Below are 23,062 nucleotides of genomic sequence, written 5' to 3' on the forward strand. Positions count from 1 at the left end.
TCCGTGCGGTGGTGAGTGCTGTTTCCCCTCTGGGCTCTCAGATACAAGTCTGGACATTCAGTTAAACAGACCTTATAATGGATAAGAAAGAGAAAGGGATAAAGCTGCACATTTTTTTAAATGTTTTTAATTTTTATTAAAAAATTATAAAATCAAAATAGCTAATTCATGTTAAAATCTATTGTTGCAAAATTCAACCAATTAAAAAGATTTCTGGATCTTTTTCTTGACTCGAAGTCCGATGTTCTCTCCACATTGACCCTTCATTTCCCTCAATGACAGGTTTGTCTTTAGAAAACAAAGCTGAAGTCATCTGTAAGTCAGTTATGGGCACTTCGGATGTATGGCGCTGTGGCGGAGGTAGCAGGCCTGGCAGGACTGAGCACCCCATGGAGGCCACACCTCGGTGAGCTCCCGTGAAGCGAACCTGGGGCCTTCGGGTGTCTCCTGGGGACTGCCGACTTGTCCTGAGCATGGCTCTCCTTTCGGGGGCCAGCCACACCCTTCGCTTCATTCCACCTTGATTCTAGTCAGTTCCCATCTTCCTTCTCCGCAGAGTTTCAGAACCAAGGAGTGAAACTACAAGAGATCGGAGATGGCGGGAAGGTAAACGCGGTATCGCGTCCTTCCACAACCACATCAAAGTTACAACTAAACTACAGAACAACCATCATGAAAACCACCTGAAATCAAGCTGAGTGGAAGTCCTACAACTACAGAATTAAAGCAGCAGCCACATCCAGACTGGTAGGAGGGGTGGAGGCGGACGGGCTGGTCCCACACCCACATGTGGTGGATAAAAATCAGGAGGACACCTCGGCTGGGAAGGTCCTCCCTGAGGACTGAGGGGTCCCCGTCCCACACCAGACGCCCGCTCAGGGTTCCAGTGCCAGGAAGAGAATCCCCATAACTTCTGGCTGGAAAAACCAGCGGGAACTGAGGCTCAGGGAAGCTGAGGTGGCTGGAGCCCCAGGCAGCTCCTTAAAGGGCCCGCGCAGGGACTTATCGGACTCTCTCCCTCTAAGCTTGGAGGGGATGCAGCTCGAGGGGCACCAGAGACATACAGGGAAGAACTGAGCTGTTTGGCACTGGAGCGAGGGCTGGAGAGGGGGCTTTCTCCAGGACAAACGTGCTGTCAGAGGCCTTTGTCCCTTTCGTGAGCCCTTCCCTGGGGCGGCAGACAGCTGCCATATCTGGGACTCCAGCAACCTGGCTCACACTGGTAGCCCCGCCCTGGTGATTCCCTGAGGCCCCGCCCCGCCCAACTTTCAGGCCCACCCAAGCTGTTGCCAGTTGCTTAACCATAGGATTGGCCTGTCTTGGATCCTGCTTCAGGTTTTCCTAAATTCTTTCAAACAAGCAGCATCTGGTCTCAGCTAGCCCCATACCGCTCGTTAAGTAATACACAGAAACAAACACAGGGAAGCAGACAAAATGAGGAGACAAAGAAACAGGTCCCAAATGAAAGAACAGAACAAAACTCCAGGAAAAGAACTTAGCCAAAATGAGATAAGCAACCTAACAGATGCTGAGTTCAAAATACTGCTTATAAGGATGCTCAATGAACTCAGTGAGGGCCTCAAGAGCATTAAGAAGGACCAGTCAGAAATGATGGATGCACAGTCAGAAACGAAGGAGGCATTAACTGAAATAAAGAATAATTTACACAGATTCAATAGTAGAGTAGGTAAAGCCAAGAAACAAACCATCGATTTGGAACACAAGGAAGCAAAAAACACCCAATCAGAACAGCAAAAAGAAAAAAGAAGCCCAAAAACTGAGGAGAGTGTAAGGAGCCTCTGGGACAACTTCAAGCGTGCCAACATTCGCATCTTGGGAGTGCCGGAAGGAGAACAGAGAGAACAAGAAATTGAAAACCTGTTTGAAACAATAATGGTAGAAAACTTCCCTAACTTGGTAAAGGATACAGACATACAAGTCCAGGAAGCACAGAGAGTCCCAAACAAGATGAACCCCAGAGGCCCACACCAAAACACATCATCATCAAAATGCAAAAGATTCAAGACAAAGAGAGAATCTTAAAAGCAGCAAGAGAAAAGCAGTTACCTACAAGGGAGTCCCATAAGACTGTCAGCTGATTTCTCAAAAGAAACTTTGCAGGCCAGAAGGGAGTGACAAGAAATATTCAGAGTGACGAAAAACAAGAACCTACAACCAAGATTACTCTATCCTGCAAAGCTGCCATTTAGAATCGATGGCCATATAAAGACTTTCCCAGACAAGAAAAAGTTAAAGGAGTTCATCACCACCAAACCGTTATTATATGAAATGTTGAAGGGTCTTTTTGAAGAAAAAGAAAATATATGAACAAACAAAATGGCAATGAATACATATCTATCAACAATGGAATCTACAAACAAAATGAACAGGCAGAACAGAAACATTCTCATAGATACAGAGAACATTTTGTTGGCTGCCAGATGGGAGGGGGGTTGGGTAAATGGGTGAAAAAGGTGAAGAGATTAAGAAGTACAAATTCATTGCTAGACTGACAAACCTCAAAGAGAAGGGGGTTAGGTGGTGGGAAGTAAAAAACCAAAGAACTTATATGCATAACCCATGGACACAGACAACAGTGTGGGAAAAGGTGGGAGGGGGGTGGGGGTGGAGAGGAGGGGGTCAATGGGGGAAAAATGAGGAACATCTGTAATACATTCAATAAAGATTAAAAAAAAAAGCATTTTATAAAATCAGTTAAAAACAAAACAAAACAAAAAGAAACTACAAGAGACCACCATGCAGAGATCAGGCTTCCCTGGCCTCGACAGGAGGCCATTGGCCCTTCTCCTCTCTGCCAACCCCAGTTCCCATTTTGAGGGGCCTCAGGCCACAACCAGGACCAGCCATCGGGGTCTTCCTCTTCCTTAGCCACCCTGTGAGCACAGGTACCTTCTCGAGGCTGCGCCGATGTCCCACGCTGATAAACGTCATGCCCAGCTGCTGGCCGAGGCGGTAGAGCTCACTCTCCACCTCCTCGGTCAGGGCACTGGTGGCTTCATCGAGCACTGAGGGCAGAACCCGGTGGGAAGAGATGAAGAACTGCCCTTGCCTGCCTGTTTCTCCTTCAACCCACACTCGCTTCTGGCTGGGACCCGGGGCGAGGCTGAAAGCTTCTCTGGCTATGGGAACCCAGCCTTCGAGAGGAGGGGGTCAAAGGAACAGAGGCTAAGCTCCATCTCGAAAGTGTTCAGCCAGCAGCAGGACAAAACCCCTCAGCTTCCAATAGGTCGGCACCAGACACTGCCTGGGACCACTCAATCCAGGGACTCCTTGTTCCCACAGGGATGTGAGTCCTTGGAAGAGTCCACACCTGCCATCCCTCTGCCAGGCACAGATCGGGGGATGCCCACTCACGGATGACAGGGCATAAAACCAAGCCCTCTCAAGGCAGCTGCAGCTGCGGCGATGGCAAGAAGCTTACTGCAACACATCCAGGGTCGCTCTGAGGGTGCCAAGCACTGCACCCAGGGGCAGAGCCCTGCCACCCTCTCCCACAGGGACAGACCAGCCGGCTAGGCACAGGTGTGCTCCTATGATACGGACACTGCCCAGGCGTGCATGGACACATGCTACCTGCGGCACACACAGCACCTGGCATGCACTTACAGGGCAGACCTCACCTGCGTACTTCGGCTGCAGGTAGAAGAGCCGGGCAAAAGACAGCCTCTGCATCTCTCCGGGGGACAGAACGTCATACCTGAGGACAGGGAATGAGGACCACTGGAGGAGAAGGATAATGTTTGGCTTTTGCCTACGATGGGTCTGGGCAGGAAGAGGTTCTCGCTGCAGAGAGGCTGACCCAGGACAGACGGATGTCACCTCCCCTTTCAACTACAGCCCTACTGCCCACATAAGATGAGGCCAAAACTCTGCTCCCAAAGACATGAAACCTGGACTTTGGGGTCAGGAGCCATTCTATCCCTTCAGTGGACCCCTGGAACCCACTGTCTTTGGGGCACATGACTCTGGAGCACCTCAACTCCCTTCTTACCAGTTCCAATCGACCTGGTGGTCCAGCCCCTCTGTCCTTGTCACCAACTCAGACTGTAACACACCCAGAGGAAACCATGTCCATAAAAGTGCCCATCCCCGCTCCCTGAGGAGGCCCGCAGCCTCTACCACTCGTGCCTGAGACAGATCTACGATCCCAGCGGCATGCAAGGCGGGAGCTGTGGGAGCGGTCTGCCCGGGCGGAGAGAAGTAGCCTGTCACTGTTTAGACATGTTGGAGCATGGTGACAAGAAAAAGCATGCTGTCTTAGTAATAATAGTTTTATTACCGTTTAAAATTTCACTAGGGAGAGCACACGTGCTTTTGGCCCGTACCTGGCTCAGCCACTGTACACTCCCATTCCCTGTGGCCCGGCTCATCCTTCCTGGGCTCAGGGCTGGTGGTCAGTGCTACCAGGAGGGCTTGGACTTCAGGGTCCCCTCCCTCACTTACCAGGCCTGCCAACTCTAAGAACCTCATGATCCTTTCATCATCAGTAGAACCTGCAAAACAGACAGACCTTCTTCACAAGCAGCTCCTCCTGGGCAGCCAGAAGAGACGGGGCACATCACGGCAGGGGCCGCAGGGGCCCAAGTCTGGGCTGAGGCTCTGAAGGAAAAGGTTACAGACCCAATCCGGGTAGGGCCAAGTACAGAAAGCAGTCACTTCCCTTCCTCAGTGGGTACTCTCCTCAAGGATGGGAGGACAAAACAAAATGAGGTCAGGGTACAGGCCCCAAAATAGTCAAAGGAGGAGGAGGAGGAGACCCAACCTGAACCCAGCAGCCTGGTGGGGATCTCTCCTAAAGGGCACAGGTGAGGACACAGTCAGGAACAGTAGGAACCACTGAGGTGGGAGGACATGCCCCAAGGAGGCCCAGCTCACCTGAGTCCGGGTAGATCTCCTTCAGGGGGTATATCACCTGATAAAAGGAAAAGCACACTGGTCTAGGCTGAGGGCCAAGGTGCGGCTGCACCAGTCCACCCTCCCTCAGAATCAGCCCCGGTGCCACCAGAGGCCAGGCTCCTCTCCACCTGACAAGAGTAAGGACACCTGGCCAAGGGTCCAGTGGGGCAGGGCCACTGCAACGTCCAGACGAGGGTCTGGAGGGGACGTCTGTGAGTTTCCTGAGGGCAGGGCCCCCAGAAGCCGGCCGTGGTGTTCGACAAACGCTGCTCTTAGCTTGCAGCCGACAGGTTAACCTGCCCCAGGAGTTGCTCTGAGCACATGGCCCAATCCAGGGGGATGAATAAAGTACAGGATGAGCAAAAGCAGGCGTACAGTGTGAGTGCGGGAAACACAGGGTTTACTCCTGTATTATTCTTTTTTTTTAATTTTTTTATCCTCACCCGAGGATATTTTTCCATTTTTTGTACAGATAGAGTGGGAGGGGGAGAGAGAGAGAGCGAGAGAGAAACATCGACGTGAAAGGGACACATCAAGTGGCTGCCACCCGCACGACCAACCAGGGCCGGGGACAAACTGCAACCGAAGTACGTGCTCTCAGCGGGAACTGAACCCGGGTCTCTCCAGACCACAGGCCGATGCTCTAACCGCTGAGGCAAACTGGCCAGGGCGCTCCTGTATTATTCTTTACTAGCTCGTGTATATTATTTCTTTGTATTCCATCTGTAACCTACCTGTGCCCACCCTGTATTCGTAGAGCCAGGGAGTTCTCGGGCGCAGGCCCCATAGCTCCCTGGGCTGAGACCTGTCATACAACCAGAGGTCCCAGATGGGGGTGAGGAGTGGGGCCTGGGCTGACCTGTTCCCGAAGGGTTCCGTCAGTGAAGAATGGCTTCTGTGGCAGGAACAGCACCCCATGGGGTCCAAAGTCCATCAGCATCTGCATTGAACCTGCAGAGCCCACGAAACCTCCATTTTGAGATCTCCCTGAGAAGGTAACTGCTTCTCCCTTGCCCCAACAAAAAAGGCTGGATTCGGCACGCACACACGCACGCACGCACACACGCCACCAGGCCAAGGCTGGTCCTCACCCCGTGTGCTCGCCCAGAGGCCGCCCAGAACCCGGAGTAAGGAGGTCTTGCCAGTGCCCGTGTTGCCCGTGATGAGCAGGCTCTGCCCCTCGGAGATCTTTAGGCTCAGATCCTTGATTAAGGGTTTATTAGAGGAGGGGGCAGAGATGGAGACCCGCTCAAGGAGAAAAGCTGTGTCTGTTGACTCTGCTGCTGGCCATCCTGGGGCCCTGGGGACAGAGAAGGGAAGACCCACTGTCAGTATTGTCGGGGGAAGCTCTTCTCTTTGGGGACGCCACCTCTGGATTGGGGTTGCTATGGGCTAAAAATTGTCCTCAAAATCATATGCTAATCTCCTAACTCCTAGCACCTCAGAATGTAACATATTTGGCCCTGCCCAGTTTGGCTCAGCGGTTGAGCGTCGGCCTGTGGACCAGAGAGTCCTGGGTTCAGTTCCCGCTAGGGGGCACGTACCACATACACACACACAAAAGAATGTAACATCGATGTGAGAGAGACATGTCGACTGGTTGCCACCCACATGACCCCAACCAGGGCCTGGGACGAACTGCAACTGAGGTACATGCCCTTAGCGGGAACCAAACCAGGGACTCTCCGGTCTGCAGGCCGACGCTCTAACCACTGAGCCAAACCAGCCAGGGCTGGAGACAGATTCTTTAAAGGAGTGACTGCATTAAAATGAGGCCCTGTGGGTAGGGCCCTAACCCAGTATGACTGGCGTCCTTCAGGAAGAGGGAGGTGCCAGGGGTGTCATGCAGAAACAGTCATGTGAGGACGCAGCGAGAAGACAGCCGTCTGCAAGCCAAGGAGGCAGGCCTCAGGACAGACTGACCCTGCTGACACCTTGGTCTGAGGACCCTGAGACTCCAGGCTGGGAGAGTCTGTTATTTAAGCCACCTGGTCTGTGACACTCTGTATGGCAGCCTGAGCAGACTAACACCAAGGTGGAGTTGGGGCACCTACTTTGAGCCAGGCTGGGCAAAGCCCCACACATGACTGATGCTAGTCTTAAAAGTCATGCCCTGGCTAGTTTGACTCAGCAGTTAGAGCGTCGGCCCGCAGACAGAAGGGTTGCGGATTCGATCCTTGGCCCGGGTGGGATTGTGTGGGAGGCAGCCAATCGATCGCTCTCTCTCTCTCTTCCTCCCTTCCACTGTGTCTCAAAATCAATGGAAAAATATCTTCGTGTGAGGATTAACCAAATAATCATAAGTAATAAATCACAGATATTATCCTCACTTGGAAGATGAGCAAATTGAGTCAGGTGGCTAAGTAACTTGTACAGGGTCACAGAGCTGAATTTGTCGAATTCTAATGTTGGTGCATTTCCAGGGTGTCACAGTGCGACCAGAGGGCTGAGGACAAGAACAGGAGTGGCAATAAAACGAAACAGCTCTGGAGCTGCCGGCTCTCCAGGATGCCCACTCCCCCTGGAACAGCAGCTCTGGTTTCCCACAGTCCCAGCTCCAGCACACCAGCCTGTGGGCTCACAGTTGCATGAAGCTTGTATTTTGAATAGGGGCAAAGGTTAAAGCTTTAGTTTCTAAGAAGAGAGTTGAATGTAGGTCCTGGAATTCAGAAAACTTCCATTTTCAAAAGCTTACTCGGTAGACACTGTCCAAGCACGTTTTATAAACTATGGTATCTAATCCTTACAACCCCAAGAAAAAAGGTCCATTAATGTCCCCTTTACAGAGATGAAGAAAGTAAGACATAGAACAGTTAAATAATTTTGCTTAAAAAAAAGTGAGACAAATCTTTAGTGCACAGAAAGGCCAGAGCCGTCAGGGAGCCTGCAGAGACCGTGAATAAAAACATCTCCGGGCCTGAGTAAGGCATGGGGACAAAGACTAGCCAAGTCCCGAGGAAAGGGGCGGATGGCAGGGTGCAATGAGAGGAGGGAACAGAGGAGGAGGAGGGCTACTGCTCAGATTGTTGTTTTAGCTCAGGCCCAGGCAGGTGTGTGCGCTTTGCTTCCATGAGCTGGGGGATGGTGGAAATGCACAACGAATGCCAGAACAGCAACACCAACTATAAATGTTTGCAACGTGCCAGGCATAAGACAGATTTCTTTCATTTGCTCCACACAACCCTGCTGTCCAGCTGGGAAAGGGCAGGGCTCTTGGGTGAACCCCAGCTGGGCGGTTCCAGAGCCTGTATTCTCAACCAATGCACAGTGTCAGCCTGGTACTCACCTGTGCGAGTCCCACTCGCTCTCGTCCAGGATCTCACCATCCTGTGACTTCCGGAACATGTCCAGCAGGGTCTCCTGAAGCTCCCCGATCCTGGGCAAGAAGTGAAAACCTGAGGCAGGGGTTTGGGGGCCCAGATAAAGGTCAGAGGTCTTTTTCTCTCATGCCCACTAAGATATGGGAGTTTTTCTATTCCTTGTCTCATTCAACCACTTCACCCAGTGCACACGCTTTGTTCAGAAAACAGACGTGTGGGATACAGCCTCACCTGTGTGTGTAACCAGCCACATCTGAGAGCGTGGTGGAGAGGTCAATGAGCCGGGTGAAGCAGCTGATGAGGTAGATGCAGACGAAGGCGTTCTGGATGGAACAGGGAGCAGTGAGCAGAGGCCTTGACTCCCAGGCCCTGGGCACTGGGCCGAGGTTGGGGGCCAATGTGAGGGGTCACCATGAGGGATTCGCACCTTGCTGACCAGGGTGCTGAGTTCTGCGGGGCTCAGGTCTCCATAAACACCACTGAAAATGGGGACTGCGATCACAACATAACTCAGGATGCTGCCCAGATAGTCAAATGTGTTGACACCGACTGTAGAAGACATACTGTGTGAGATCCTGGAACATTTCTGTGCTCTGAGGGGAGTTGAAAGCCACAGGGCCAGGCTATTGCCTGGATCCTCATGCTCCTGAGGACACACACGGTGAAGGCAGTGGCTCCCCCTGGCTAATTCCTTCATCAGAGGAAATGTATCAGCGCAGAGAGAAAGTAGGGAGGGGAGGGGAGGGAAGGGCACTATCCCAATCCTGTGGGTCCTGCCTCCCCCAGCTCCTTCCACCTACTGTACAGCCAGAGCTCCTTGGACATCAGCTCCCTCTGGGTCTGAAGGAGTCTCTGCAGCCTGCGGTCTGTCCTCATGTGTTCCACATGCCCAGCTCTGATGAGAAAGGCTGGGATGTCTATGGGGCCTGGAGCGCCTCAGCCAGGCTGGGGACCCTCTGTCCCTCATCACACACTCCTTTAGGGACCAAGCCCATCCAAATAATCTTCACCTCTGACCCTAACACTACCACCACCCATTCATTGCTTCATTCATTCAACATGGTATTAGCTGCAGAAAGAATGTGAACTCTAGATTGGCCAGATCTGGTTCAAATCCTGGCTCTGGTCAATTACTAGCGGAGTGACACTTAGGTTACATCAGCCTAAGAGTCTCTCTGTAAAATGGAGCTTATAATAACCTACCTAATAGGCTAGAGTGAGGATTTCTGCATATAAGGGCTAGGCACATGAAGGGGCCCCCACAGAAACAGCTGCTATCATTAAACTAAAGTACAGAGAGCAGTCACCATGTGGCAGAATCTGTGCTAGTCAGCCAGTGTGATAAAGAGGTGGTAAAATAATCCCCTCCTGGAGAAGCACCTTCCAGTTCAGGATGGTAGGCAAGCGCTCTGTATTCTTCAGCTGGAACATGGAAAGTGTTACACAGAGTAGCTTCAGGCTATGACAACAAACTGGTTTCACCACCTAAGGAAGTCTGGGAAAGCTCTCTGGAGGAAGCGACTTGGAGCTTCAAGGATAGGCAGAAATTCTCCAGGCAGAGAAAGTGGTGGGCATTTCAGATTTTGCATAAAAATGGACAGAGAGGCTACAGAAGAACACATACAGAGCTCCAAGAACCAACCTGATTTCCCCAGATTCCAGAGCTTCATGAGCAAAGGCTGCAGAATTCAAAAACTTAGCACAGACTCAGGCCTCCCACCACACAATTAAACTCCAGCTCAGTCCTAGTACTCTGCGCCCCCTGGTGGTAGAAGCTGCAAACTGCCAGAGACTGGCAGAAGAGCCGAGGTCCCAAGGCTCTTGGATCCAGGTGATCCAAGACTAACTCCGACTCTTTAAACACAAACCTCTGGGGCCTGCCTGCCCTATCAGTCCAAACAATGATTCCAGAGGCCTCACAGGAGGCAGCACAGGGCCTTCTCTGGCCCTGAGGGAAGGAATTTCACAATGCTGCCGCCAGGAGACCAAACAGCATCACATGGACAGCGCTTGTGGGGAGCAGGATTCCAGATCTCCTAAGGCTCCTGTTCCCTCCTATGCTACAGAGACATGACAGCAGCCTTGGATGTCAGGCTTTGGCAGAAAGCCATTTTACAGGCAGAAAAACAGAGGCAGAGGCAAAGCCTTACAGTCTTCAGCAGGACGACAAAGCATTCACTCATTTCATTGTTGGAACATATTTAGGTCCCATCCTGGGCCACTAAGAGGAACAAATCCCTGGACCTAAGGATGAGGCAGACAATGACAGTGAGAGGCGGGGAGAGGGCCACAGCTCAATGTAAGGACATCTGGCCCCAGGGCTCAGTGACGGTGGGAGCGCTGTGCCATTCAGCTCTGACATCTCTGATGAGGCACCAGACTCACCTGAAAAAAGCGGCAGGCTCAGCATTCACACGGATCTGCATGTGCTTGAACCTGAGCAGATGAAAGGAAAATGTGTGCTGACGATGGGCAGTACTGACCCCTCCTTTTGGAGGCCTGGATCAAGCCCTCCAGACAAAAGGGGAGTCCAGCTCCACATTGAAACTGCAGCTGCCAAATGGGGGAAAGGGGCCCTAGGCCTAGGCAGGGTGGCAGGAGCCCTGAAGACAGGGTGGCTCCTCACCCAGCTCTAGAGTGGACAGGTGCGCACAGCACCTCCTCCTCCCAGAACTGGGCCTGAAGGAGGAGGCCACAAAGCACAGAGTAGGGGATGAATCCATCGGCTGATCCAAAACAGGTGGTTAAAACAGAAGCACGTTGCCCAGCTGGTGTAGCTCAGTGGTTGAGCATCGCCTCATGCAGCAAGAAGTTGCTGGTTCGATTCCTAGTCAGGGCACATGCCCAGGTTGTGGGCCAAATCCCCAGTGGGGGGCATGCAGGAGGCGGCCAATCAATGTTCTCTCTCATGATGTTTCTCTCTCTTTCCCTTCCTCTCTAAAATCAATAAAGAAAGAAAAAAAAAACAGAATCACGTGAGGCGGCCAAGAGGTGATGATAATGATGGCCAAACAGACACCATTCTCAGTGCTTCTCATGTATAACCTCATTAATCCTCACAATTCTCTCATCAGCAACCGCTGCTATGTTAGGATGGGAAACCAAGTTCAGAGAGGTTGGAGACCTCAGCCAGGAGCACGTGGCTAGTAACTGGCAAGGCTGGGATTCGATCTTAGGCAGCCTTACTCCATTATGAGTAAGATCCCATTGCTTACCCATTATGCCCAGACCAGAAACCTCAAACACGGGAGACACACCTGAAATCCCCCTCCAGCTTTTCCTGCTGCACCAGCTTCGTCACAATGGGCCCCATCAACATTTTGTTCACCACGGTTCCCAGGATGAAATACCCGAAGATGCTCACAGGCCCGAGCCAGCCTGTGCTGAAAGGCAGACAGAGGGATGGTGGGCGGTGCCACATATCCACGCAGGCTCAGCCCTGACTCCAGCCCCTTTCTGGCAGCCCCTGTTCAACCTCAGCAGCCCGGTGAGACCTCAGCTCTGGTCAGAGAACCAGATCCCTGTGACACTGAAACCACAGGGCCATCGGGAGGGCGGGGCCCCAAGCGAGTTAAGACTGGCGTGCAGGTGGGAGGAAGGGAAGACTAGCCTCCTTTGGACCTGACCTGGGAGAGTTGGTGTGAGTGAGGGACCTCTGGGGAAACACCTGACAGAAGAGGAGCGACTGTGGCAAGAGGCTTCACCTTTGAAAGCACTGATAGGTGTAGTAGACAAGGGTGAAGGGAGAGATGATCAGCTGGCTGGCCATGCTGCTGAGCTGCCGGCAGAACCGCTCCACATCCTGGCTGATGCGCTGGTCCCTGGAACCAACAACGCAGAGTAACTGGACCCAGGGAGCTGGGCTCAAAGGTTGAGAGGCTAAGACATTTTCACTTTACCTTGCCCTCAGTGACCCTGGCAAAATGGACCCAGACAAGGGCTGGTTTCCCAGAGACCCCCAGGAACCCTACAAAGGTTCTGAAGAGTTGCTTTTTATGGTGTCCTCAGAAAATGACAACTGAGCCCTGGCCGATTTGGCTCAGCGGCTGGAGCGTCGGCCTGCAGACCAGAGTCCTGGGTTCGGTTCCCACTAGGGGCACGTACAAAAAAAGAAAGAAAAATGACAACTGAAAGGTCCAGCACCCCGGGGTCTTAACCCATTCTGAGGGTGGAGAAGCTGTTTCTACATGATCAAAAAAGCTATCCCATGTATCACTTATCTCACTCCTCCCAGTTTCTTTTATGAGCCTGCGCCTGTTTAGCTACCTAGTTGTGGAAGCTTCTATAGGCTGAGCCACAGAGAAGAGTCCCAGGAGAGAGAGCTAAGCAGCAGTAGCAGCCTCCCAAAAATCTTTGCTGCAAAGCTCAGCTTGAGCTGAGGAAAGGTTACCTCAGGCAAAACAGTGCTCAGGAAGGTGGTGAGTGGGGAGGGAATGAGTATGAGGAGAGATCCCTTATGTCCCATCGCACCACCTGGGCCACTCTGACTCCTATTTCCAATGAGAGACATGACCTTGGACAAGTCACCTGCGTTCTTTAGGTCTGTTTCCTTACCTGTACAATCCTATAGCTACCTTCCATTGGAACACCTGCCATGTGCTAGGTAGGTACAGACTACATGCATTCATGAACCTCATTTCACCCTCACTATATTTGTTGAGATAGGAACTATTATTATCCTCATTTTACAGAAAGGGAACCTGGGGCTTAGTGAACTTAAGGCCTATAAACTGGGAGGTGACAGTATAAAGATTTAAATCCTGGACTGAGTCCTAGACAGAAATTTTTTACTGCTGAAAATCCAAGGGCTGTTCTTTTAGCTTTTTCTAGCAAGGACACTCTCTTCAAAGGGGACCTGATTTGGAAGCCTAGGATATGAAATGAACAAAAGGAAGCTGCTCCTATTTTTAGCTCCCTGTTCTCAGTCAGTCCGGCAGCCTCTCCCGGCCTGCTCTGCAGAGCACCCTTCCCCCATGGCTCTTATCAACATTTGCAGATAAGTGTAGATCATCTCCAAGGTATCTGCCGCAGGAACTCTCTAGGGCTGATCTGGACAGAACCATGCCGAGGGCAGCGAGGACTGAGAGGGGAGGCCTACGGGTTATCGATGTCATCCCGCAGCACGTTGAGGGTGTAGTACACGCGGCCGCGGAAGTAGAGTTGGTGGAGATGCTCGGTGAGGTCCTTCCTCCAGCTCACATACAGCAGGTTGCAGGTGAACTGGTCAAAGCTCTTCAGCTGTGCAGTGGGGGGAGGCAAGGGGAAGGGAGGGAAAGGAAGAATGGCTTCCTGCACGTCTCAGCAAAGCTCAGGGCTGGCAGAAAGCATCTGCTGACCAGTCCCAGCACACTGTAATTACTGTCCACGCAGCACTTCTGCTTGTTTAAAGCCGCAAGTCACGGGACTCTTCCCTTCCCAGCTTACCCACGTGTTCATTCCTTCCCCAAACAGTGAAGGACTTACCAAAGGTAAGGCCCTCTAGCCCCTTTCTACTATACTGTAGATTATACATTAATCTGAGCAGATGAGCTTCTGGACATTGGGAACAATATTTCCTATTCCATTTCTGTCCCAAAACATGGAACAGGGTTCTGTAAACATAGGTGCTTACTGACCGAAGACACATCAAAAGTGCCAAAGTGTGATGAGAAATGGCTTCCCCAAGAACCAAGAAAACAAGAGTACAGCCTGACAGATGTAGCGGAGCCCCGACTCTCATCATTCATGTATGGAGCACCTGTGTGCTAAGCACAAGGGAAAGGCAGTGAGCTCAGTCTAACCAGGGAGCAGGTGATCACAGGGTGTAAGGAGCGTTACAGCAGAAGCAAACTCAAAATATTAAATACGTAGAGAAAAGGACAGAGTTTAGTACAGGAAACATGGAGGAGAAAGTCGATGACAACAGAGGAATCCTGAGAGTGAGCAGGCATTAACCAAGTGAACGAGGGGTGGGGGAAGGAGGCCATTCTGCAAGAAAACAGCAGGTGCAAAAGCTGAGAGGTGTGACATGGAGCCAGCTGAGTCACAGCCTCAGTCCCACAGAGGAAGAGCAGCTCTGGCTGCTGATCCCAGTTTTCAAGTGCTCTGAGCTTCCTGAAGCAAGAGTTCTGGGAATAAAAAGAACAATGATCATTTCTGCTAAATGCTGAATTAAATCAGAACCTTGTAGCCGAGTCCTGGGAGTCTGAAACACCCGAGGAATTGGTCCCAGTGGGCCAATAGCAAGATCAATGCCCTACCTACAATTCTGACCTCAAGTTCCTAGAAAGGGAGGGGACACACACCCACAGCTTGATTCCTGCTTCCTAGTGACTAAGTCCCACTGGGCACTGCACTCACACTAGGCTGGGGAGGAACAGAGACACAGGGAGAAGACCTTACCATGGAGTTGAGAACGATGAGCACGACAGCCAGGAATGTCAGGGTCTTAAACCCACTCAAGTCTTTGTTTCCCAGGACCCCGTAGTATTGACTAGGGATCAAGCCAACCTGGTAGATCACCAGTTGTTCTGGGGGGAGGGAGAGGAGTCAGAAATCAGTGATGAGAAGTGCAAAGAGAAGGAGGAAGGCTTCCTCTTGAGTCCTTGCCTCACTAACACCCCAGAGAGAAGGAAAGGGACCCAAAATCAGGACTGCCCTCCCCCGTCCAGCCTGGATGCACTCACTCACCCAGGAGGGCCACACACAAAAGGGTCAGGAACATCAAGGCACTCTGTGATGACCAAGACGGAAATAAAATCTTTTGTATCTGCAGGAACCGCTGGAGAAATTGCAGATCTAACCTGGGTCTGAAAAATAGGAGAAGCAGAGAGAAACCTAAGAGGGCAGCTGAGCCTTAGAGAGCAGTTACCAAATTAGCCACATTGTTCTGGGCCAGGAGGTGGGGGTGGGGTGTTCAACGTTCAAGCCGGTGATGGTAGCCTGCGAACAGACCAGGGATGGAAAAGAACTTCTGTGAGTTGAATAATGCTATGAAATTATTTACCCGAAAATTTACAGTAAAAAACATAGTTAATGAGGAAACTTCAGCCACATTCTCTTTGTGATCACAAACAAGACAAGGAAGCCCACTTCATCAAGGATTTTAAAGTCCTGGCTGAAGGAATAAATCAGGAAAAAGAAATGAGGTAGAAGGATTGAAAGGGAAGAGATTCAATTGTCATTATTTGCAGGTGATGTGATCATTTATATAGGAAACAAGCACATAAGTACACAAAATGTTGTTAATAAAAGAAATTAAGCTAGATATAGATTTAACATACAAGTATCAATAGTATTCTATACTGCCCTGGCCGGTTTGGCTCAGAGGTTAGAGTGTCAGCCTGCGGACTGAAGAGTCCCAGGTTCCCTCCCCGCTAAGGGCACGTACCTTGGTTGCGGTTTGTCCCCAGCCCTGGTTTGTCCCCAGCCCTGGTTGGGTCGTGTGGGAGGTGGCCACTCGATGTGTCCCTTTCACATCGATTTCTCTTTCTCTTTCTCTCTCTCTCTCTCTCTCTCTCTTCCCTCTTTCCCTCCCACTCTATCTGAACAAAAAATGGAGGAATGTCCTCAGGTGAGGATAAAGTATATATACATTAGTTTGAAATACATTATTGAAAGTGAGTACACACAATAAATAGAAAATACGAATGAATGGTGCTAGAGACATATCAACCAACTTACCTTCATCTGCTGCCCACTGTTGTAGACACAATTTTATACACAATCAGCATTACTGAACGAGAAGTTAAAGTACCTGGAAGGGGGTTGCAAACTATAAAAAAAGCTTAAAGCTCTGGACCACTCATCAGAAAATTCACTGTTTACCAGGGAGCTAACCTCACTACAGCACTGAATTATCTCCTATTATCCATAAGAACAATTTAAAAATAAACCTTCATTAACAGTATTGTTAAGTCAAAGTTTTTATTGTAAGTATCCAACAATTACTCAAATATCCTAACCCATGACACAGGCCCTATGCCAATAAGTTATAGTCTGAATTTAATAAACATGACATGGTTATTATAATACATACTACATGAGTATCTCAACTAATCTCTTTCAGGTAAAGTGATAACTAAAAGGCTTAAATTTAGTTTTAGTTTCTGCTCAGAACAGTGATGTCAGTATTGTAGCAATAGTGATGACATCCATTTTGTAAATATGCTAATGTACACATTTCTTTTAATTATACTTGATTGAATTCTATGCACATGTGGTTCCATATTCCAAGCGCAAATTTTCAATGGTGCAGGTTTAAAATAAAAGCTGGGTTGAACAAATGCTTTCTGACTTCTGAAAGCAAATGATAAAAGCACGTTCTTAAAGTAGCTACCATCTGCTTTACAACTTCATCAAAAAAACAATGTGGCAAGCTGAGAGTGTAAAAGTGAGCGAAATTCAAAAGAAATTGAAAAATCCAAGGTACAAGTTCTTGGGTAGCCAGGAAGACCTGGGCTAAAACACCAAATAATCTCCAAATGAATTGAAAAGCTTCCCATCAGTACAGGATGCCTTTACCAAATGTGGTTTCACCATGGTTACTATGGATGTATAGTGCTCCAATATAGGTGGAAATCCAACTAATCATGTTTTGCAGTATCCGGATCTCTTTGATATTATATCCTATTTTTTGCACCAAGGAACAAAATGTTTGTAATCTTCCATTCCTGATACTACATCATACATTTCCTGCACAGAGTATCCTGTAATTCTCCTCTCTGAATATTCTTTTGTTTATTAATGGTGCAGCAATTTTAAAGACAGTTCTTGCACACATCTCCTTAGGCAAAATTGAGGTACGTAGTGAAAGAGTTCTGCTCATCAGTATACATAGGAAGGTAGATATGTGACATTCCACGCAGGTCCCTGCGCCAAAATCGGAGCTGCCACAGCTGCCACCAACTTTGGACGACATCCCGACACCGAGACCACCTTTCTCAGGGCCTCTGACCGGTCTGAGCCGCCATGATCGTCTCACTGAAGCCGGTAACTATCTCTGGGACCAAACTCACAGCGCCACCCATCTCCGGCAAGGCCAGGTCCCGCCCGGCTCCACAAAGTGTTTTTAAAAAATTATTATTATTATTAAACATGTTTTTATTGATTTTAGAGAGAGAAAGGGAGAGGGGGAGAGAGAGAAACACTGATGGGTGAGAAGCATTAACTGGCTGCCTCCTCTGTGCCCTCTACTGGGGATCAAGCCTGAAACCAGGGCAGGTAGGTCCCCTGAACAGGAATCAAACTGGCAACCACTTGGTGCATGGGATGACTGTCAACCAACTGAGCCACACTGGCCAGGGCAACAAAGTGTGTTATTAATACAGGAACAAAAAAAGCAGTGGGAGCCCTCAGTTGGTTGGGCATCATCCCATACACCGAAAAGGTTGGTGGTTTGATTCCCAGTCAGGGCACATGTCCAGGTTGCAGGCTCGATCTCCAGTGAGGGGTGTGCAGGAGGCAAACGATCAATGTTCCACTCCCACATCGATGTTTCTCTCTCTCCCTTCCTCTCTAAAAAAACAAAAACGAACCACAATGGTGGTGGAGGGGAAGGGTGGGGGAAGCAATAGAACAAAGAGACCAAAAAATAAAAAATTAGACCTATGTTTATATAGGCTCATAACAGAGGTTACATCACAAGAAAGAAGGTATTGCCTGGCTGGTGTGGCTCACTGGTTGAGCATCACCGATTCAATTCCCAGTCAGGGCATATGCCCAGGTTGTGGGCCAGATCTCCAGTGGGAGGCATGCAGGAGGCGGCCAATTGATGCTCTCTCATCAATGTTTCTCTCTCTCCCTCTCCCTTCCTCTCTCTCTAAAATCAATAAAGAAAAAAGCTTTTTTAAAAAAAGGACATATTAATACTAACAGTTGTCAACACTTACTAAACATGTACTATGTGTCCAGTACTGTTCTGTACATGTTTTCCATGTATGAATTCATTTAACTGTCACAATCCTAAGACATGGAGACTCTATCCTATTTTACGAATGAGGAACTGAGGCAAAAGAGGTTAAGTAACTTGCCCCGTCAACCACCTGGTAAATGGTAGCCTTACGGTCTGAACATAGACGGCCTAGCTCCAAGAATCTGTGTTTTTTTTTTTATCCTCACCCAAAGACATTTTTCCATTTTTTGTTCAGATAGAGTGGGAGGGGGAGAGAGAGAGAGAGAGAGAGAAACATCGACGTGAAAGGGACACATTGAGTGGTTGCCACTCACACGCCCCAACCAGGGCCGGGGACAAACTGCAACCGAGGTACGTGCCCTTAGCGGGAACCGAACCCGGGTCTCTCTGGACCACAGGCCGCCGCTCTAACCACTGAGTCAAACTGGCCAGGGCAAGAATCTGTGCTCTTAACTATGCTACACAGCTTCTCTAATTTTGTTGTTGTTTTTGTTAATCCCCACCCAAGGATATTTTTCCATTGATTTGTAGGTAGGGTGGGAGGGAGGGAGGGGAAGGAGCGAAAGAGAGAGAGAGAGAGAAAGAGAGAAAGACATATACAAGAAGCAAGAAAGAGAAAAAAACATCGATGTGAGAGAGACATGTCAATTGGTTGCCTCCTGCACAACCTCGACAGGAGCCAGGGATCGAACCTGCAACCCAGGTATGTGTCCTTGACCAGGAATCCAACCCGAGACTCTTCAGTCCGAGGACAGATGCTCTAACCACTAAGTCAAACCAGCCAGGGCCAGTTTCTCTAATTTTTAATTATTAATTCATTGAAAATGGTGGAGAGAAATTTAGGTCATTACCTCAAATAATTTACAAAAATAAACTTTAAAAACTCCAAATGGATTAAAAATCTAAATGTGAAAAGTAACATTAGTATTGAGTTAATATAAGGAAATGTAGATCTTAATGGAGATATAGTGGGAAGGCAATTCTTAAATAAGACCCCAAAACACAAACTATAAAGGAGAAAACCAGTGAATTTAACCTAGAATTAAACATTTTTGTTCAATACAATGCCATAGATTAAGTTAAAGAATTGGAGAAGGTATCTGCACAGTGTAAAACCTACAAGGAATTAAAATCCAGAGCATACAAGAAAGTCCTGAAAGTCAGAGAAACAGGAAATTCATAGAAAAATGGGAAAGGGATAACCCAAATGCTTAATTCATGCAAATTAACACAATGGGATACTACCTTACACTCGATAAACATTAGAAAACCTACAATATCAAATGTATCAAATGTTGGGGGCAGGGGTGGGTGGGGAGATATGGGGAAACAGGGACCTTTATTCAATGCCCTTGGGAAGTATAACCTGTTGTGACCATTCCAGAGAACAATTTAGCAAAATAGGTATGACTTAGTATCCTACCCTGGGGTGGACAATACAGAGAAAATCACCCCTATACACAAGAAGACAAGTCCCAGTATGGTTTGTGGTGGTTGAAAATTGGAAGCAGGCCCTGGCCAGGTAGCTCAGTTGGTTAGAGTGTGTTACACCAAGGTTGCAGGTCTGATCTCCAGTCAGGACATATACAAGAGGCAATCAATGGCTCTGGCTGGCTAGCTCAGTTGGTTAGAGCATTGTCTGGATATGACAAGGTTTCAGGTTCAATGCTGGGTCTGGGCACATACAAGAAACCACCAATGAATGCATAAATAAGTGGAACCACAAATCGATGTTTCTCTCTCCCTTCTTTTCTCTTTCTAAAATCAATGTGTAAAAACTGGAAGCAATCTAAGTGTCCATCACTAGGGGAATGTATAAGTAAAATGGGATCTAATGCACTCACGCGTACTCGGAGGTGAAAACTAGACTACTATGGCATATATGACCTCAAAAACACAATGTTGGGTAAAAAGGTTTCCAAAAAATCACAGCATACTACCATTTATATGAATTCAAAACCACCATATTTCAAGATAACATATACGCAAATTCATGTAAGATGGGCTGTAAAGGCACTCTTTTAAAATAATCAGAGTTTATGTCTGAGAATGAGAGTGCAATGGCTTTGTGACTTGGGAACGAAGAGAAGATAAAACAAGAGCCATAGTGTGCCAAGAACTGAGCAGGATGAACAACTCAATTCTGTGCACCTGAGGTGAAGGAAAGGGAGGGAGGGAGGAAAAAAAAGAGCCAGTTCCGAGGGCGAGGATCCCGCACCCTGGGTGCAGGGGATGGCAGAAGTTCCCGCCAAGCTGGAGGGAGGCGTCGGATCGCAGGCGAGGGTGGGCGCCCCTTGGGGAGCCCCTATTTGGCCGGAGCGGCGGCTCTGCAAGCGTCGCGAACCAGAGGAGAAATAGGTAGAACCCTTCCTCATACAGCCCGGAGTCCGACGACCCGACCCCCCTCCCCAGCCGCCCTGCTCACCTGGCGCCAGTCCCGGGCGTAGGACCCCGAACAGCCATGGCTCAGATGCTGGAGCCCAACTGCCCCGAGTGGCTCGGGCAGAGTTCAAGGAGCCTGCGGTACACAGGAGCGGGGCGGGGCCCTGGCGACCACAGACGCGGACGGATAGAGAGGAAGGCGCTAAGCGACGCGGCCACTCCCGGAAGCGGCCGATTTCTTTAAAAGAACCAAAGAGTGCTGAGCATTACATTCCATCGACTTGGCTCCTAGAGCGCCCCCTGCTGGGCATGGGAGGTTTACAAGAGGTAGCCGAGAAGTGTGACTTAAGTATTTTAGACTCTGAATACAGTAGATATTTCATACATTCTCCCAAAGAAGCCCTAGTGATCTTTGAACAACATAAATTGCAGTTAAAATAAAATCCAAACTTTGTTTTAAAATCCTCACCCAAGGATATTTTTCTATCTATTTTCAGACAGAGGGGGAGAGAGAGAAATATCAATGTGTCACATGGATTGGTTGCCTCCCACACGACCAGGGCTGGAACCGCAAAGGAGGTATGTGCCCTTGACCGGAATCAAACTTGAGACTCTTCAGTCCTAGGCCGACGCTCTAATCACTAAGCAAACTGGCCACGGTGACAATCCAAACGTTTTCATGGCATAAGTGATCAGGTCCTCCCCTTGGTCTGCAGTAAATGGTCAGCCAGTCTGTTTCCACATCAGGGTCTTTGCAACTGCAGTTGGATCATTCTTCCTCAAGGCTTGAAGCTTTCCATGACTGGCTCTCATTAGTGCAATAGTCATCTGCTCACCCTATCTAGAATATGTTGTCCCACTCCATCATTTCCTATTAGAGTACACTTATTTTCTTCATAATATTTATTACTAAAATTATCTTGTTTCCGCCCTGGCTGGTTTGGCTCAGCGGTTGGAGCATCAGCCTGCGGACCAGAGAGTCCCAGGTTCAGTTCCTGCTAGGCCCTAGTGTACCAAAAAAATAAAATAAAATAAAATAATCTTGTTTCCTGGCTTATTGTTTGTCTTCCTCTATATTAAGAATAAATTTCACTTGAGTGAAGTTTGACTATGGCATGCTCATTCCTGTATTCCTAGTGCATAGGGTCGACCCCCCAAGAAAAAAAATACCTGACAAGAAGGGCTCCCAATGGCTAAGTGGGCTCAAAAATTAAACACACACACACACACACACACACACACACACACACACACGACCACAAGAAAAACCAGAGCCTAGCAGCCTTGCTAAACAGGAGCCTCTTAACCGAAAGCCACACTTCAGGGAGAAGCCTGCACTAAACTGCCTGCCTGCATTGTGTTCCTGCTGTGTAAGCCTACCCTTAAAAAGGATTTCCTGGAATTGTATTTCAACCAATAGGACTGAGATTTTCCCGTCCAATCAGAGCTGTGCAGCTATATCCTCATTAGCATTTCCACTTACTTATCAGAGCAGCTCCATTCTGACAAATCAGGACAGTGTGTTTTGAACCAATCAAATTGTGAGGATTTGGTATCCTCATTTTCATGAGAACAGAAGATCAGGTGATACTGTTGTAATGACCTGGTTATTAATTAACAGAAAAGAGCAAAGGAGAGACTAGATAATATAGGCATTTGATTTATTCAACTTTGCCAGAAAGCTGTAGTTCTAATCCCTGCAGATTGATGGGGGAAGGGACTGGACAAAGGCAATTTAGATGCATGCCCAGTAAGGTCTGGGTGCCCTGGGAAAATGCTTACTTGTCAATCACACCTGGAAACAAGTAATTGGCCAGAATAGGCATGGCCACTGCAAGGGCAGAAATCTGATATATTTAAGCTCCTGAACAAAGGGAGCTCTCACTTGGCCTTCTTGCTGCTCACGCCTGACTCCTGCTTTCGGGGCTCCCATGCTCTGCATTCGCCCATGTGGCTCACGGCCATGTGGGACCCTCGAAGTGGAGTAATGGACTATGACTAACCTGATGCTACATTGGACCCAGCTCCACCATGGAATGGAAACTCTGGATATTGGGTTTACTTCTAGCTCTGCTGAATTCCCAGCTATCCATCTTCCAGGACTGTACTATGGGAAATGGGTCTTTGAAAACTGAGGAATGTAACTCCACAAAAATAAAGCCTTTTACCACATCTCATCCTCTGGTAGGGGCCACCAGAAATATTTATTCCAGTGGTGCCCCAAGTACCCCACTGCCACTAGCAATAGAGAAATTCCACTAGTGCAATTCTCCAGTAACACAGGGACCAGGGGCAGGGACTTCTCTCTCTATAAGTCAGCAGGGCTGGAGCTGAAACATCATGGAACCAAAGCGAACTGGAGCAGAGCTGCAACATTAAGGTGGTGTTTCTTAACTGAGCTGTAACATTATTGAGCTGTTCCACAACCATGCTGTCATGTTGTTTGCACTGAATAAAGTCAGCTCTTTCACTACACCTCATATTGGGGATTCCTGTTGGCACCAATGACCATTTGTTGACATTAGAATACTGTTACAATGTAGTAAGTGCT

At 48.9% G+C, this 23,062-nt stretch overlaps 1 protein-coding gene and 1 pseudogene across 4 annotated transcripts; both read right to left on the reverse strand.

Annotated features, from left to right (window-relative positions):
- Positions 1-197: 197 nt before the first annotated feature.
- On the reverse strand, positions 198-20,662 carry ABCD4 (ATP binding cassette subfamily D member 4). Of its 4 annotated transcripts, XM_036270517.1 has the most exons (19): positions 20,555-20,662; positions 14,907-15,025; positions 14,619-14,746; positions 13,336-13,475; positions 11,942-12,058; positions 11,495-11,620; positions 10,623-10,673; positions 9,038-9,132; positions 8,665-8,786; positions 8,469-8,560; positions 8,204-8,293; positions 6,009-6,217; positions 5,777-5,868; positions 4,897-4,933; positions 4,465-4,514; positions 4,013-4,065; positions 3,642-3,718; positions 2,911-3,026; positions 198-579 (listed from the first exon to the last, which is right to left on the reverse strand). In XM_036270517.1, exons 1-19 carry the CDS (start codon positions 20,590-20,592, stop codon positions 511-513), a joined length of 1,821 nt encoding a protein of 606 aa, XP_036126410.1. In that variant the 5' UTR covers positions 20,593-20,662; the 3' UTR covers positions 198-510. The 4 variants fall into 4 exon arrangements, with proteins under 4 accessions (XP_036126410.1, XP_036126418.1, XP_036126428.1 ...); XM_036270525.1 differs by lacking the exon at positions 11,495-11,620; XM_036270535.1 differs by lacking the exons at positions 13,336-13,475; positions 14,619-14,746; positions 14,907-15,025; positions 20,555-20,662 and having other exon boundaries at positions 199-579; positions 11,495-11,615; positions 11,942-12,014.
- LOC118641167 lies at positions 15,073-17,188 on the reverse strand (annotated as a pseudogene).
- Positions 20,663-23,062: the final 2,400 nt, after the last annotated feature.

The sequence above is a fragment of the Molossus molossus genome, unplaced genomic scaffold (genome assembly GCF_014108415.1).
Source record: "Molossus molossus isolate mMolMol1 unplaced genomic scaffold, mMolMol1.p scaffold_m16_p_1, whole genome shotgun sequence".
Taxonomy (NCBI): Eukaryota; Metazoa; Chordata; class Mammalia; order Chiroptera; family Molossidae; genus Molossus; species Molossus molossus.

Excerpts from the sequence above, each read along its gene's own strand:
- ABCD4 (XM_036270517.1), bottom strand. The coding sequence starts at position 20,592 with ATGGCTGTTCGGGGTCCTACGCCCGGGACTGGCGCCAG. Across the intron at positions 10,674-11,494 it reads AAGCTGGAGGGGGATTTCAG|GTTCAAGCACATGCAGATCC; the intron begins GTGTGTCTCCCG and ends TCATCTGCTCAG. Across the intron at positions 9,133-10,622 it reads GAGCCTGCCGCTTTTTTCAG|AGCTGGGCATGTGGAACACA; the intron begins GTGAGTCTGGTG and ends CTTTCTCATCAG.